The sequence below is a fragment of the Kwoniella shivajii genome, chromosome 6, assembly GCF_035658355.1.
Source record: "Kwoniella shivajii chromosome 6, complete sequence".
NCBI classification, from domain to species: domain Eukaryota; kingdom Fungi; phylum Basidiomycota; class Tremellomycetes; order Tremellales; family Cryptococcaceae; genus Kwoniella; species Kwoniella shivajii.
The window spans coordinates 781,004-797,924 of record NC_085913.1 but is presented as its reverse complement, the minus strand read 5'-3'; the positions used below and the strand labels follow the sequence as shown (position 1 = coordinate 797,924).

The 16,921-nt window shown below is 41.8% G+C and overlaps 5 protein-coding genes across 5 annotated transcripts; all 5 read right to left on the bottom strand.

The window, feature by feature from the left end:
- Positions 1–63: 63 nt before the first annotated feature.
- On the bottom strand, positions 64–2,955 carry IL334_004775 (uncharacterized protein; the record flags this gene model as incomplete). Its single annotated transcript, XM_062936490.1, has 2 exons — positions 64–2,142; positions 2,215–2,955. The coding sequence occupies 2 exons, from the start codon at positions 2,953–2,955 to the stop codon at positions 64–66; spliced, it is 2,820 nt and encodes a 939-aa protein (XP_062792541.1).
- A 258-nt stretch (positions 2,956–3,213) lies between these two features.
- On the bottom strand, positions 3,214–4,032 carry IL334_004774 (uncharacterized protein; the record flags this gene model as incomplete). The annotated part of the gene is made up of 1 exon (XM_062936489.1): positions 3,214–4,032. The coding sequence occupies one exon, from the start codon at positions 4,030–4,032 to the stop codon at positions 3,214–3,216; it is 819 nt and encodes a 272-aa protein (XP_062792540.1).
- A 912-nt stretch (positions 4,033–4,944) lies between these two features.
- IL334_004773 (uncharacterized protein) lies at positions 4,945–8,158 on the bottom strand (the record flags this gene model as incomplete). Its single annotated transcript, XM_062936488.1, has 5 exons — positions 4,945–6,753; positions 6,815–6,928; positions 7,051–7,426; positions 7,498–7,566; positions 7,668–8,158. 5 exons carry the CDS (start codon positions 8,156–8,158, stop codon positions 4,945–4,947), a joined length of 2,859 nt encoding a protein of 952 aa, XP_062792539.1.
- A 1,407-nt stretch (positions 8,159–9,565) lies between these two features.
- Positions 9,566–11,983, bottom strand: IL334_004772 (HAD hydrolase, family IIID; the record flags this gene model as incomplete). The annotated part of the gene is made up of 12 exons (XM_062936487.1): positions 9,566–9,595; positions 9,675–9,725; positions 9,833–9,904; positions 9,985–10,018; positions 10,094–10,119; positions 10,183–10,237; positions 10,296–10,333; positions 10,421–10,647; positions 10,720–10,774; positions 10,848–10,961; positions 11,101–11,317; positions 11,457–11,983. 12 exons carry the CDS (start codon positions 11,981–11,983, stop codon positions 9,566–9,568), a joined length of 1,446 nt encoding a protein of 481 aa, XP_062792538.1.
- Positions 11,984–13,009: 1,026 nt separating this feature from the next.
- On the bottom strand, positions 13,010–15,968 carry IL334_004771 (glutamine-fructose-6-phosphate transaminase (isomerizing); the record flags this gene model as incomplete). Its single annotated transcript, XM_062936486.1, has 13 exons — positions 13,010–13,080; positions 13,143–13,265; positions 13,331–13,416; positions 13,477–13,532; positions 13,593–13,654; positions 13,711–14,496; positions 14,550–14,780; positions 14,840–14,993; positions 15,145–15,302; positions 15,362–15,379; positions 15,441–15,713; positions 15,784–15,891; positions 15,962–15,968. 13 exons carry the CDS (start codon positions 15,966–15,968, stop codon positions 13,010–13,012), a joined length of 2,133 nt encoding a protein of 710 aa, XP_062792537.1.
- Between the last annotated feature and the right edge of the window lie 953 nt (positions 15,969–16,921).

Genomic DNA, 16,921 nt, shown 5'->3' with positions numbered 1-16,921 from the left:
ACATACCCTAGGCTGTACTTCATACTACTATGGATTATACATGATATAATATAAACAACGTCATCATTGATTGGATGCTATACGGGCAGCTTTGAATTTCGAAATCTTCTTAGGTTTTTCAGGGTCTTTATCCTTTTGCGTCAAAGGATTTGGTGCGGACACTGGTAAGGAAGGTGTGATGGTTTCGACAGGTGATGATGGGGATGATTCAGACGCAAGTGGTATTATAGGTGGTTTTGAGGTAATTCTAGGTTTTTCCATTTTCGTAGCATTCGGTGGGGTTGTTTCCATGGCAGATCCTGATGCAATCTCATTGCGTGGGCTGCTTGAAGTCAAAGTGGGTGGTAGTGAATTTTTCCAATCGTTCTCTACTTTTTGTCTACCTCTTTGACTCTTTTCCAATCTTCTCTTTTCTTCGTCGTTGATGTTAGATACTGATGAAGGGACTTCTAAACCCATTAATTGTCTCTTAATAGTTTCTCTATTTTCTTTTCTTTTCCGTCTGTTATCTCTTTCCTCTTGGTTTGCACCAGCACCACCTTGATCATCTTCATTTTCGTTCTCTGATTCATCAGTGTCCAAACTTTCTTCACCCGGAGCTAAAACCAAATTACCATTCTCTAATCTACCTATCCTAACGAACCTTCTTAAATCGTCCGGTGTAGGATTGATTATCATCGGTCCATTGCCTTCTGGATCAACATCTGATATTCTAGGTAAGCCCAACATCACTCTTTCTGCATCATCATTCGATTTTTGATCCTGATCGTTGTCTTCTTCACCCATAATATAATCTTCTGGATCACGATTTAAAGGTTTATAAGCTTGTCTACGATGATATTCCAATGCTACTTCTCTAGCTAATAGAGCTTCATCTAAATCATACTCGTCTTCTTCTCCAGTTGAGTATTCACTGAATTCATCATCCTCCTCACCATCATCACCGTCGTCGTCGTCATTTCCGTCATAGCGTATTTGACTGATAGAAGCTTTATGTATTTCTGGCTCTGCGATCTTGAGGGGTCTCTCAATGATCTTCAAATTATCCTGATTCGTGATTGGCGAACTGGAATTCTCTTTGACTACAGATTGGACAGCTGATGTCGAAGCTATAGGAGGTTTTTCGATGACACCTGACTTCAGTGTAGTGGTCCCTTTACTTTCCGAGACTTTAGGTAAGTTAGGTATCCTAGTGGACGTGGTGGTATTGATCGAAGGCGCAGAAGCGTCAATTTCAGGTTGACTTAATCTTTGGGAGAATAGACTCTGTTTCTTGGGTTTAGGTAATGAGTTCTGGTCATTCGTGATCGCCGATGATGATGATGATGTTGTTGACGGAATAGGTTTTTCAGGCACAATAGATTTTACAGCTTCGTTTACATGTTTCTTTGTAATCGCTGAAGGATTTGAACTTGATTGAGATGCGTTGGTATTGCTGATGGTATTAGTCGGTGTAGGAGATAAAAAGCCCTTTTTGAACCCAGCAAAATTATCATCTTTCTTTTGACGAGGTTGTGGAGTCGGTATTACAGGAACAGATTTTTCAGTAAATTCATGAGTATCATCATCTACTGCAAGGGGCAATGGGAAACCGAATCTACCGATTTGTGAATGTGCATGTGATTGTGAAGGCATTGGTGAATCTGGCGGTGAAGGTAATGAAGGATCAAAAGTAACTGATTTCTTTCTCGTAGGCGGTTTAGGTGGCTTCAAGATGGATTTAGTTTGTATTGGCATTGAAGATCCTGACGAAGAAGATAATCTTCTTTCTGGTTGAGAAAGCAGGGAAGTATTTTGAAATTGTTCAAGGGTGGGTTCTTTTCCTATTGGCTTGGCGTGGATTATACCTCCCTTAGCTTTGATAGGTAACACACCAGGAACGTTCGATTTCCCTTTCACCTGAGTATCATAATTATCATCATCATCATCATCCTCACCTTCACTTGAACTACTCTCATTGAACAATTTTCTTCTCAAAGCAGCTCGGCGAGCAACAGCTTCAGATGAGAAATAGTCGTCTTCCTCCTTTTCCTCGATGGATGCTGTTGAAGCCTCATTGTTGGGAGGAGGTGGTGCACCGATGGTTTCGCCAGAAAGCGTTTCTCGGATTTCGTGGAACGGTAAACCCTCTTCATTCAATGTCTAACGTGAAGAGAGAAGTCCGCATCAGCAAACTTAGGATATGGTGAAAAACAGATGAGGGATTCTCCTTACCGTGTCCTCCTCCGCAGCATCATGTTGTCCTGATGCTGTACCCCGCTCATCTAGTATATCGACCAATGACGCTTCTGGTGGTGTTTTGGGTTGCTGAGACTGCTTGATTGGATTTATCACATCTCGAGGTTGTTCTATTGACTTTGTACTAGACTGACTTGGCTCAATAGACGTCTTGATATCCTTTTTCTTCTCCGCTGATGAAGCAGATCGGTCTTCCTCCTCAGACGATTCTACGGGATTTGCCTCTCTTGCATGAAGGGGAGATTTCGAAGGCCCAGCAACTGGTTGATCATAAAATATCGGATGAAACCCTACTTTCTGGTACCTTTCCGACTGATTCATTCCTTCCTTATCTCTTATGTTTGATTCACCTCCTTGCAATGACAATGCGTCTATAGCATATGGTCTACTTTTACCTTCAAGTAATCTTGCATGTTCCAGTAACAAATAGTCTTTCCTCCTTTTAACGTATTCAGAAGCTTCCTGAGCAGTCATATCGATCCACCATTCTCGACCTATATTCACTTTGATATCATTCGTATGTACTATATCACCCCTGATGGACGCTTTGCCAATGAGAGGTATTCGGGCTGAATGAGTGGTCGAGGACGTCAGATTCGATAGACGGAGAGAAAGGATATCGAGTGCTGATAAGTGAGATTGAAGTGAAGGCGATGAAGGAATTATAGGGATTATTATAGACGATGATGATGATGATGATGAAGTGACAGACGACATCATAGAACTTGTACTTGACAGATATCCTGTTCTAGTCAAGGATATTTTAAATCCTTGAGACTATCACCAAGAGATGAATGCAAAATGTAAAGTTGATATCCCACAACAGTTTGACATGTGAACAGGGCGGAGATCGCCGAGTGCCAGTGGATATACAGGTAAACAAACTACAATTATGAAGTATGGTACAACAACTAATATTGACATCAGTCTCTTTGGCCGATGTCCACTCTTTCCGCTTGCTTCCAATCCCTCATTCTAGGCGACTCTCGTGCTACTGCTACCACTGATACTACTATCTTCAGATAAAACATCTTGCGTACTTCTCTTAGCAGCATCGAGTAATTGTCTGACATGAGGAGTCAAAGTACCTCTTCCATCTCCTTTACCCAATCTTGATAATCTATCAGCCAATACGTTATCTTTCCCCCAAACCCATCTTGCTCTCAGAGTGATCTGATTTTCTTTTATCAATTTATCGATTTCTTCAAAAGTTGATCTGACTTTTGGACATTTGATTTCTTTTTCTTTTTCTTGTGGTTTTGGCTTTGGTTCTGGGATTTGCATTTCTCCTTGAGTCCGATCTTGATCTTGTGATTCATGTGAATAAGGAGGTGTCGTTTGGAAAGTGATTAACGAAGTAGATAGGAAGAATGGATTAGGTGTGAAATACAATTTTGTGGAATTGCTATTCGTAGTATGATTAGGATTGTGATTGTGATTGTGATTTAATTGGTACGAATAACGTTTATTTAAAGTCTGATAAACTTGATAATTATCAACATAGCACCAGACTTTTTTACCTTTGAGGACATTTTTCCATTTATTCAGACTGAGTAAAACTGCTTTTGCCTCTACGTATTCAGTTGAACCTTTGCCATTTGATAGATAAGGGTGAGCTTCTTGCCACACGTCCAGAGGTCTTGATTGCGGTCCCAGATGTCCACCGTAACCTTTACCAGATGCATCGGACCATACTTCCCATCTGGCAGGAATGAAAAAAGGTGGTAAACATCGAAGAAATCCATCCCATCTTCTAAGAAGTTTATATGATAACGAAGAGGATAATTTGGTCATTTCAAGTGTATATCGTATAACCGCGAGATCGTCTCAAGAGGGAGTGGGGAATGATTACTGTTTCGAATAAGGATGTCAATTGAGCTGAGCAATTCTTGATTGGTAATAATTGTTGAAGTGTATATCCTGAATTCTGTACGAAATGGGACGTCCACCCAATGCAATTACAAGTTAGATCCACTGGCAGAATGAAAAGGCAGAAGCTATGATCGTGCCATTCCCTATTTACACATAACGCCATGTCAGCATCATGTATATACTAAATTTATGCAAGTGAGAAGATCACGGAAGATGAATGATGAAAAGAAAGTATCAATCCTTACTATTCATTGCTGGAAAAGGAGAGAGACCCGTCCATGAACGTTTGTGATCCTTTCTACCCTCTACGCGTCTTTGAAATGACTTTCACTCTCGATGGATGAGCTTGATTCAAGAACTTTTCCAGCTCAAAGTCCTATATCATCCCAGATCCATCCACTGAGATTATTGTTGCCTTGTTCAGATATTGACAAGCGATGCCTAGCATGCAAGATGAGTTATCAAGATGTTGATTCGGGTTGAGCATCAACAGCATCCGGGATGAATGCACTTCGATTGCTGAATGACGTTCTTCTTTTCTCGATCACAACAACGGGGAGCACATTCATATCGGACATCGCCGAAACACCGATCTACAAATTCCCTCTGATACGAGTATGCATCAAGATAACCCTTCATTGCATCATATATACATATCAACTCGTTGATACATGAATGTCCCGATATCAACATCCAAGTGTGAGTAATTGGAAAGAAAAGATATTGAAAAATGTTCTTAATGAGCGTGATGATCTGTGAGTACCTATATGACAATGGTCATCTCCGCTTTCCGTCTTAATGTCCAGGTCTCAGATGATATGGATCAATCCAGATCTAAGAAGCGAATGATCTACTTGCCCTTTTCTTCTGATCAATCTTCTTCTGCTCTCTGGCTTTATCATTCGTTGGGGCTTGGGTGGAAATTGTAGGCGGAGAGAGTATGACACTTTTTCTCCATTCTTCAGCTTTGTTTATACCTTGTTCTCTTGCTTTTCCCTTATTTCCTTCTACACCTGGTCCAGCTCCTCCAGCAGCAGGACCTTCTAGGCCACCTCCGCCAGCTTGTTGTTCTTGCTCTCTATAAAACCTTTCTCTTTCTTTTCGTTTCATCCCTTGTTTTTCCAATTGTTTCTGTTTTTCCCACCGTTTCCTCGCGTTCTCAATCTCAATCTCTTCTTTCATCTTACTAGTGACTGGATCTTGTAATTTCGATAACCTTTTACGATGTCTTTCAGCTAATTCGTCATATGTCATTGCTGTTCTTCCACTATTAGCTGGTCTGGTCCGTTGATTCTGCTTATCAGCTCTTGCGTTTGCCGCAGAACCGATGATCATTGGAGTACCTAAATTACCATTATTTCCTCCAAGGTAATCATGATAGGTTTTTGGTCTATCTCCATCTCCAATTCTATCTAATCCCTCACTTCTTGTCCTTGACATGTTTCCAGTCGGTCTATCAAATGGATAAGTTCCGTTCAAACGAGATGAATCTCTCGGTCCTGGTCCTGGTCCTGATCCGAAATCTGATACTCTAGGTTCCAACATACTTGTAGTCCTTTCTCTCCTAACATCCATATCCAAAGTTAATGGACCAGAAGTATAGGTAGAAGATCTCTGAGGGTAATCTCTCGGGTTAGTACCATTTTGAGGAGTTTGCATAGATTGATACGTTTCAGGCGTCTGTGTATTTGAAGTTGGACTGATCACTTTCCTTTCTGATAAATATCGATCCCAATCTGATTGCGGTGGCGGTGTTGGTGGTGACGTAGATGTAGAGTGATGAACACCAGTGGTAGACATTGGATAATCCAATATTCCACTGCTTGTAGTTGATAAATGTCTATCACGTCTTTCACCTGAATTATCAGACTTGGAAGCTGGATATGAATAATCTAAAATCCTACTACTTGCAGTCGATGTATGTCTTTCCCTTCTATCACTTGTGCCTGTGACACCAAGTGTAGGTGTCGGAGTAGTGTTTCTTCCCGATCCAAGCAAATAGTCACTTTCAATTGAGACTGAACCTGATGGAGTTGATGATCGTAGCTTATCTAAAGAACCTTTAACGTCTTCTCTTGCTTTTTTGATTTCTGCTAATAGGCGCATTTTCTGTTCTAATTCAGAGTCAGATCCTGATCCTGTAGGTGAAGAAGGTATTGGTTCGGCGGGTTTAAGTTCTTCTAAACCTATAAACATACTTTGAGGTGTGTCGGGAATGTTCAAGGTGGGTGACTTTATAGATAACGGCTCATAACTACCATTACCATTGCCATTATTTCTCATTTCGGGATCTCTCAACAAACTGAGTGTACTTGATGGTCGACCATAATTATAATCACGATCTCGTTCACGATCAAATTCGAAGCCTAATTGAGGTAAAAGAACTGATTCTCTCGTAGCTCTCAATGCTGATCCGTTTAGACTTCCATAAGGATCTGTTGGACCACTTGATCCAGGCCCTGAAGCAGAACTAGATGCACCGTGTTTCTCTTCCCATTCGTTGAGCTCGGCACCGACATTCTTGAAACGTTCAGCAGCTTTCTCAATTTCTTCAGCTTCGATACGTTCTTCTTCTTCCTCTCGCATCTTATTAAGTCGCTTGGTGAGCATGCCCAGAACTCGGAATTGGATGGCTGCACCGATCTACCGGTGAGTTTAGTGGTTAGGTTTGCTTCCAAGGCGGGAAACGGGAAATTTAACTTACAACAACCATAGCAGCTAAGAGACCAAGCTCGATCATCATCGTTTGTGTAAGAGGGTATTTGAATCCGTATAATTTTGGGAACAAATCATGAAAGCCGAGATTGTACATGTAGAACTAAAACGTGATTGTCAACTTCAATTTCAACGAACATTGAGTAATTTGGACGGCGAATATATTTATAGATGTGTCATCAAAGGATGTTCTTCAGACATCAGGACCAACAAAGTTAGACGTACCTCTTTCAGACCAGCACGAGTGTAACAATCCACACCTAAGGTAAAAGCAGTAGCACCGATCCAAGACGTTGAAATCAACATCATCCATTCATTGGTCTGTTTTGGTAAACTTGATATCAATCCACCGACAGTCAAAGCACCTAATAGACCCCATCTTCCGAGTACAGAATCTATCAAACCACCTTGCCTGGTGGCTAATAAGAACCAACCGAAAGTGAATCCACCAATTGCTGAGACCCAATATTTAGCAAAGGAATATAAGAAGATGCCTGCTGCTGCACCGAAGAAACTGGCTATTATACAAGCTAATAAGTATAATCCACGTAAAGTTGTCGAAGGTGGATTAGGTGATGGTGGCTGCAAGTTTGGTTCGACACTGAAGACAGATTTTGAGGGAGTTCAGCATGGCATCATAAATTCAATTCGAGGCTGAAGGAAGATATTTACCCAAATCTCAATACCATGACTAATGTGAATAACATCAAAGCGTATCCTGTCGAAATGGCATTTGACGACCTAGAAATCATTTCATGTAGTTGGCGACGATCAGCTGCTGCTGCTGATGACGATGATCACCACCTCAAAATAGGAAATAAAGGGAATAAACGTGTACTTACCATCTATTTTTCCCTCCCAACACAGCCACTGGTATCCCACTTATGATCAATAAACCACCTAATACACCAAAAGCAGGATCGATCTTGATTTTAAAAGGTAAAAAACCATCACCTTCTTCCCATGGTTTATCAGTCCCATTAAAAGGGGTAGTACCATTCGTATAATCTCCTTGCCATATACTTTGATTGACAGAACTATAATCTGATGTATTGAGTGTGAATGATAGTGTTAATGTTGTAGCCGGCTGAAATGATTCAGACAATGTTGTAGTGGTAGGATAAGTCGTAAGTGTCGTTGTAAATGTCGTAATGTTCAATGTGGGTGTAGCAGAATGAGAAGATGACGATGAATTGCTACGTGATGTGGTTGATGAAGAGGAGTTTAGTGACGATCGAGATGCTGATGGCGAAGTGGATGATGTGGATGTGGAGCTCTGAGCGTATATCGATGGCAGTGAAAGCGCCAGTAGGACAGGAGAGAAAAGACGCATTTTTTATGTGCGAAACAATACGGTACGATGCTCTTCAGGTGTGGTTTTATTGTATAATTCCGAACGTTGAGTAATAAGTAAAGAGTGATGATGGAGTTCTGTCACAGTACAAGATAGATTGAAATGAGTGAAAAAAGCAGAGTGGTCGAGTACGATTGATGTGGAGCAGCGACTGAACAGCTGATTCCACTGTATGACTGGGGCTTGGTGATTGGGGAATGATCCACGATAATCCAGAATTGGTAATTGGTAATTTGATCCTTGGTCCTCAGTCCTCAGTGTTATTTTCGCATAAAGGAGTGGAAATGTGAGAAATGAAATGCGGTACACGGGAAATCTCCCAAATCGTGAGAGAGATTGATTTCTGTATGAGAAATATCAAAGGTATGAAAGGTATTATTCTTTTAAATCGTATCTCGTTGTTTCGAGTCTGAATGTATATTGCTGCAGATTGCACAACAAGAAGGTTGAAAGATAAACAAAGCTGTGATGTTATTTCAAGGGTTTGTCATTCGCCATCAAGGGTTTCTTATTTCAAGCACGGTGTTTTGACTTGAGTACTATTTTCACTGCGATCAGTGTTTGGTTAATTACATATGAAATGCCCTTTGAGTAGACGATGAAAGGACACTGTCAAATCGACTCACCCTTGCCAAAAGGTTATTTGTCTTTTATCTGTCCTTCTTCGTTTTGAGAGTGTCAATTGTCAACTGCTCCCCATCACCAGACTAGAACATGGACATGAAAGTAAAAAGATGTCAGATGGATCAACCAAATACATTTTCCCGTTAATACAATAGTGATACACATGATAGTATGATGTTGAAAGTCGCTTTTTACCCTGACCTGCCTTCCAATTTCCCATTCCTACAACTGGAAACATCCACATATGCTCTGTGACGTGGATTTCCGTCTGCGATGAGACATGGTTCGCCATGTATATGCCGCTCAACGGGGCTATCCATCTCTTCAATGTCCTATCAAAAGGACAGTAAACTACGGGATTAGAGTGAATCTAAACAGGATAAAAAAGGGCTGATGGTTTATGAAACATCACTGGTTTTAACCTCCACTTCCTAGTGTACAAGGTTTCAGCTGAAACATATCATCAGAAACGAAGAATCACGTGATACCACTTTGAAACCACCTCATTCATGTGGTATGCATATCAACAATGTTACTATATATAAAAGGATAGAAGAGCAGGATACTTACTATACACAAGACAGATTCATGAGATGAATTCACTCTAGGAATGTGAAAGGGGATATAGTTACAGAAGGTAGGTATAAATTCTATTCTACAAATCTAATCATCGGAAATGGATTTCGTGAAAAAGAGACGTTAATCGTTGGTAATGAATGAACATGATGGGTGATATAGTACAGGCGATGAACCTGTGGAGCACTAAGGTCCAGGAGGGTGCTTTTTCCATTTCTGTCAATTCGAGTTGAAGAGGTTTTGATTCAGCTGGGAGACTTGCTATACAGGCTCGAAGATTCGAAGCGACACTCACAGAATGGTCTAAATTGGTAAAATCGTCCGTAGCATTGGCGATGTTGACGAGCTAGTATACCAAAAGAAATTTAGTTTTTGTCCTTGCGCGTGGTTCGAGCTATGTCATACTGATATTGCACCCTACGTTTTCAAGTATAAAGGAAACGGAGGACTCACGTAGTTACCTAATTTGACCAATTCCCTATCCGCTAAACCTTCAGGTTGTCCAGCTTTAGTGAATGCTCGAATCTGGAACGCATATATCAGCGGATGTTTCTTTTGACAAGTCCAGTGTGAGGGATGTCTTCAAGACGGTCTGGGAAGCTCACTTTGAGACCTTCACCGGGATTCAGGGCAAAGTTCCTAAGAGAGTTGAAGGGGGTTTCGACGTCAGCGGGATCTCAAAAGACATATCTCGTCAAGAAACTTGGACCTCACCTTGACAGATCATCAATGTGGATGGTCTACGTGAATGTGTATCAGCTAATTACCACCCGGTGCGAAGTGTATCACTCGAGCTGACTGACATTTTTAGCTGACCAATGAGGGAAAGAAGCCCAGAAGTAAGCTAGAGGTTTTACCCTATCAATCATATAAGCTAAGATTCCAGAACGTACAGCCCGCATAAGGATCAACTTACTCGTGTTTGTATGGTTTATCATTTTTGGTCGTCCATACCTATTCCGCACATCCGTATTCAAATTAGCTCTTCCATCGCTTTTGCAAGTCCCAGGAGACCAGAGGATTGATATGGTATATACGCACAGGGAACATGGTATTTTTATCAGATACAAAAGATAATTTGTAGTTTCTATCACCACCAATCATATCTAACTCAACTAATTTAGATTCTAACCATCTCCAACTTGTCTGTGACCAAATCACTATATCATAATGTGGATAAACATATTCCAAAAATTCGTGCAAGTTCGGTCTAGCACATTCTGATGAAGGAAGTGCACCGCTTATAAGTGGTTTAGTGTCTACTATAGCTACGTTAATTTCATTGCGGTAAAAATCAGCTGGGCGATCTGAATGCAAATCAGTGAGATGTCTAAGCTCACTATAATCTAAATCTAATACGAGTAACTTCTTGCCTTCTCTAGGTTCATTCATGATCTACTTACGATCGATTCAGCCTTGACTTCGGGGTGAATTTGGTAGGGGAAATGAATTTGGCAGAAGAACTTACAGTGATAGGAATTTTCTTTACTATTTCTTCTACTTGTCTCTTATTCCTAGGGTCATCAGCCGGTGAGATACCTTTAGCCTTATTTGAGTATGTGACATCGAAGTCGTCGACAACCTGAGAGCGGATTGTCAGCGAAATGCGAAATCCGAGCTCTGAGCTCTGAGCAATGAGATCTGAGCAATGACATAACGCGTAGAATACAAGAACGTTGGAGATTGCTGTGATGATAACTCGTCGTCATCAATCAACTCACCTCAATTCCAACACCAGATTGATCTTTAAACCTCTCTTCTTCTCTCGTACCGACCATGACGAATTTAGCGCCTTTCTTGATTCCCAAAGTACCGAATCGTGTAGCATCATGTTCAACACTTAATTTACCTTTTGATCCAGGTAACAGGTTTATAAGTTTCTGTCCTTCTGGTGACACCCCTGTTAAAGACGAGATGCGATGCCTAAAATCGTAGACCCTAATGGCAATCCACGAAACAATCAGTACTAAAACCCTACAGATGATAGAATGAGAGAGCGCAAATGGATAGTGGGATGATGCGAAGTTGAATGACGAAAGGGAAAAAAAGTAATTGGAAAAAGCAGAATTTAACTTACATGTCATTACCTCCGACTCTCAAATCATAGTGGTTTCCTTTCCAAGTCATTTTCAATTCCCACCATTCTTCGTTTTTCTCAAGATCATCTGTCAATGGTATCGCTTCTAATGTATTTTCATTTTCATCTTCCTGTTGATCTCCCTCCGACCCTTCTCTCGCGTATTGGTCTTGATTCACTCTTTGTGTAGATCCATCCTCTTGGATTCCATCCTCGTTCTCGTGCTGAGTGTAAGCGGCGTCAGTCGAGATTTGATGAATTGGAGAAGTAGAAGTGGGAGGTTGGACGATAACTTCAGGAGTTATCGGAAAAGGTGAAGATTCGGGTGAAGACATCTCTACATCAGTGGCGCCTTTCTCGCCATTCCCCTCTACCTTGGAAGAAGAAGATGATGATGATGATGAAGAAGAGGAGGAGGGTGATTGATCCAAATGGTAGAATTTAGGTTTCTTATTTTCTGATGGAGTAGATTCGATATCTGATTTAGCTATTATCTGAACTGGAATGGGGTCTTCTTTGTCCGACATCTTGATTTTATTGTACTGGTGTGAGTATGAGATGAGGATCCAAGAAGCTGAATGTAAAGTAGTTGTGATAAACGAAGGCTTCAACGAAGCAGAAGAAGAAGAAGAAGAAGAAGAAGAAGGAGAATGATAAGGAAAATGTTCAAGCCGTGTTACACCAAAGTGCAATATCACCGAACCCAAAGTACTATGATCTTACTCGACTACTTGACCAGAGTCGGATTCGATCGATCCCAGTTGATTAGCGGAATGGTCAATGGATTGTAGTTGTTGATGGTATTGTCCCTGTAGAAGACAAGAAGAGTGTACTCGAGTATATGTGTCGTTTCAGTGGTGAAGTCAAGTGGAGGCTCGCCAAGTCGCGTCAAACGTTGGAGTGGGGTTTCTTTCTCAGTAATGAATGATCTTGACACTGAAAGAAGTTTGTTGATCATCAAGCTATGTAATACTTATATAAATTCTTATCTGACCGAAAGATCCAACGAGTCATAGAGGGCCACTCCACTCCGACCACCGCTTCGTTCGTGCTTGATCAAAGGATATACGCCATTACCCATTGTCCTTTTAACGTCAACAAAACATGTTGTGGTAGCTCATCACCACGTTAGAAGCCCACGAACCTCTTTATGGCAACACATGAATGTCTTACTCTCCAATAAGTGAGAAGTAAGTCACAGACCACGCAACATGCACAAGGCTCATTATGTACATGACAGGAAATAAAAAACTACTGACAGAGAAAGTGTATGTGATAAAACTGAGAAATTGAAGTATGCGGGGGGTATATAAGACGATCACACTATTCACCCCTGTCCCTCCTTCCTTCCTCTATTACTTATGCGATAATCCTGATGAACAATCCTAGACATCCTATATCGAAGAGAGCTCGATGAATTATGTTGTATGATCGGAATTCGCAGAAAGGGGAAGATCACGAGCATGTTTATGTTATGTATGTATGTTTTAAGAAAGAGAGAAATGAAATATGCACGGTGAACCGGAAAAATTTTGAGCAAAGTCATGTCTTGTCTATTCAGTAGTGACTGATTTAGCCAAGTTCCTTGGGAAATCAACGTCTACACCATTCATTACCGCCAAGTCTAGATACCACGTCAAATATCAGCTGAAATCTCGAATTATAGACGAAGAATTAGTGGCTTACGGTATGACAACAGTTGAAGTGGGATAACATTGATTAAACCTTGTAGACAATCGACAGTTTGAGGTACTCGTATACATTTAGCTGCATCGGAAACTGTGTCGTCGTCTTCGTTACATATAATGACTGTAATAAAGGCCTCTGTCAGCGGAAATAAACGCGAAAGCAACGATGCAGCAGCTGAAACGTACTGGGTCGTCCTTTTCGAGCGGTCACTTGAGATAAGGCAGATTGTACCTTAGGATAGAGAGAGTCTCGAGTCATGATGAAGATGACACTGAAATGCAAGGAGGTCAGCTATTAGAGATATTATTGAAGGCACAGCTGATCTACTCACGGAAGATGTTCATCGATCAAAGCAAGCGGACCATGTTTCAATTCACCGGCCAAGATCTATCGTCGCGTCGCATCAGCTATGCCGTACCTAAGAACATACTAGCTGAGATCACTTACACCCTCTGAATGCATATATGACACCTCTTTGATTTTCAATGCACCTTCCAAACAAGTAGCATCTGATGGTCCAAGCGTGTCAGCACCAGCTGCAAAGGGGTCGAGTCAGCTGACTCACATTGATATCCTCGACCCATGATGAGTAAACTCTTTTCTTTTGCCAACATATTCTTAGCCATTTCTTGAAGAGCTTTATCCATGGCGAGAACCTTCTTGATCTGAGCAGGGATATCATGAAGACCATCGATGATCTGTTGTCTTCGGGCAGTCTTGATAATTGAATCGTCAGATAGTTGAACAGCCATCATGACTAATGCAACATATTGAGAAGTGTATGCTTTGGTGGAAGCGACACCGATTTCAGGACCAGCGTTGATATGGATACCGGCATGAGTCTCTCTTGAAAGTGTTGATCCAACGGTGTTGACTACACCAAGACATAAAGCTCCTCTCTCAAGACAGTATCTCATGGCAAGAATAGTATCGGCTGTTTCACCTGATTGAGATACGAAAATTGCCACGTCATCCCTGAACACTGGAGTTCGTCGATCGAGGAAGTCGGAAGCAAGTTCGACGGCGACGGGGATATCGGTAAGTTCCTCAAATACACCTCGGACAGCAATACACGAATGGTAAGATGTACCACAGGCCACGAATAGCAATCTTCGTCCTCGTCGGATCACAGGGAGATAGGCTTTGAGACCACCCAACAGCACTTGACGGGTGTCAAAGTTGACTCGTCCTCGCATGGTGTTTACCACGGATTCGGGTTGTTCGTAAATTTCTTTTTGCATAAAGTGGTCGTATTGACCTTTCATAATCTCAGCAAGTTCAATTTCGAGATGTTCGATAGCTCGAACGGAAGAGACAGTGTCATCTCGTCGGAGTCGGTGGATGTGAAGTTCTACAGACGGTCAATCAGCTCAACAGCCATTCAAGAGGGAGCGGACTACTCACCACCTTCAGCAATATGAGCAATATCATCATCTTCAAGGTACAAAACTCGCTTAGTGTGCTCAATGACGGCACTGGCGTCGGAAGCGACGAAGAACTCGATGGGTTGGGGCATGCCGTCCTCGGAAAGGAAAGCTCGAGATTGGGATCTTCGGAGTTTGGGTCCAGCGGTACCGCGGCCATCCGAAACAGAGTTGGGGACAGCGAGGAGACCGGCACCATCAATGTCGTTGACTGATGGAAGCGATGTGGTAAGTCAATTTTTCACGCCGAGCATGGCTGATCTCACTCACCTCGTTCTTCGGTGGTAGGCAATTCAACATCTACAAAGTCAACCTTCAATTTTCTGTCGGTCTTGACACCAATGAGCAAGGGGGAACCTCGTCGCGCAGCAACGATTTCGTCAGGGAAGTGAGTGGATTTGAAGACAAATGCGAAAGAACCTTCCTATTTACGAGACATGTGTGTACGTAAGCGACGATCATTTCGGACAATTTCCATGAGCGGTGATGAGAGATAGGGCAATTGCGGCTGAGTTTATTGCAAACGACACAAAAATCTGACAATATGAGGATCAGATCTGAGACGATATACGCACCAGTTCCTTGATAACAGTCTTGATAAGTTCAGTGAAATTTAATCTTTTGTGAGGTTGACTGTCCCATACATATTTACAAAGTACGGCTACAGCTTCGGTATCAGTGTCGGTGTGGAAGGTGTAACCTCGTTTGAGTAAGACGAGTTTGAGTTCTTTATCTGGTAGAAGGAAAAGGTCAGAGAATACGACTGATGATGATGAGGATAAAGGCACTTACAGTTGGTGATGATACCATCTGTGAAGGGAATATATCAGCTTGATAAAACTGTACACGCAAAACGAAAAAGGTCACTCACTGTGTACCAAGCTGAATTCAGTGAGAGTGTTGGAAACGTGAGGATGACAGTTTGTGTTGCTTGGGACACCATGGGTAGCCCATCGAGTGTGAGCCATAGAGGTTTGGCTGAGGAAGACTTTCTTCATGTCTACTTTTGAAGGCTCGGCACCTTCATTAGCAGGGGAAGGAGTGATAATGGCCTCTTCAATATCTTTTCGGAGGGATGCTACTTTTCCTACGGTCTTGAAGAGGACCAAAGGTGATGTGGGAGTATCACCATCAATTCCGATACCTAAAAATGGATATTCCGCAGTCAGTAACTTTCAATCAACCTGGTTTTGTATGATATTGCTTAAACTCACCGGCACTGTCGTAACCTCGGTATTCAAGACGAGCGAGACCATTACACAAAACATCACAGACGTATTTTCTATCTTTCTCAACGAGGAAAGTGCAGTAGGCGAAAATTCCTATTTTCATAACGTCATATAAGAATATCAGGGCATTGCAACCTCGAAATTAAGGGTGATAGGTACTCACCACACATATTGGCTTGCCGTCAAATGGTAATGAATATAGATGAAAGAATGAATTAGAGAGAAGTGCTGAGAATTGAACTAAGAAGAAGAAGCAATTATACAGGAAAGTCGTGAATATGTGATGGGAGAGCAAGGACGGTGCAAAGAAGTTAGTTTGGTTGAGAATTGCCATACGCGTTACGAGATGGCGAATTTGAGGGGTGTGTGTTGAACGATGATTCGCAAGATAGGTGTATTAGGGGACAGACGGGATGAATGAATCGGATCAAGGTGACAAAGGAAGTTGGAATGCGTTGTTGAAGGTAGAAATGATGTGTGTGTATGGCAGAGAAGGAGCGGAAAGGAAGCAAGACGTCAGCATCGCCCTCGAATGCAAGTGAATCATTCTTCTATCACACGAATGTATAATACCAAGTCGTATATGACTCTTTCTCCCTCTCTTTGATATGAAAGAGATGGCGGTATGAAGTGGACGTGGAAGGGGCTGTGTCGGATTTTGGTTGAGAAGTGAGGAAAACCGTAAACTCACCTTGATTAGACCGACTGTTTCCTAAATCTCCCTTATGGAAAAGTAAATGCTGATGAGATGCGTAGTGATAGTCTTGTATTATGTATATATGCTTGGTGAATGAGAGTGAGGTATATCAGGTATGTAGATGTAGTACGGATAAGAATGAGAAGAAGTATCTATCAAAGTCAGGGGGGAAGGAAGGAAAGAAAGTAGGCTCGAGGGTGAACGCGTTTCAGAAATAGGTGTAGGTGAGTAAAGGGTGATTTGGTGACTGTATATGCGCTATATGACTGCAGTAAGTCGGGAATGATTATGATGAGGATATACTACCGACAAGGGGGATGGGGGGGATGGGGGTGGGAAATGGGATATACTGATAGGTCGATATGATTGAAAGAGATGGGAATGAATTCAATGGGAATATGTAACTTTTTTTTCTCTTTTGTTGAC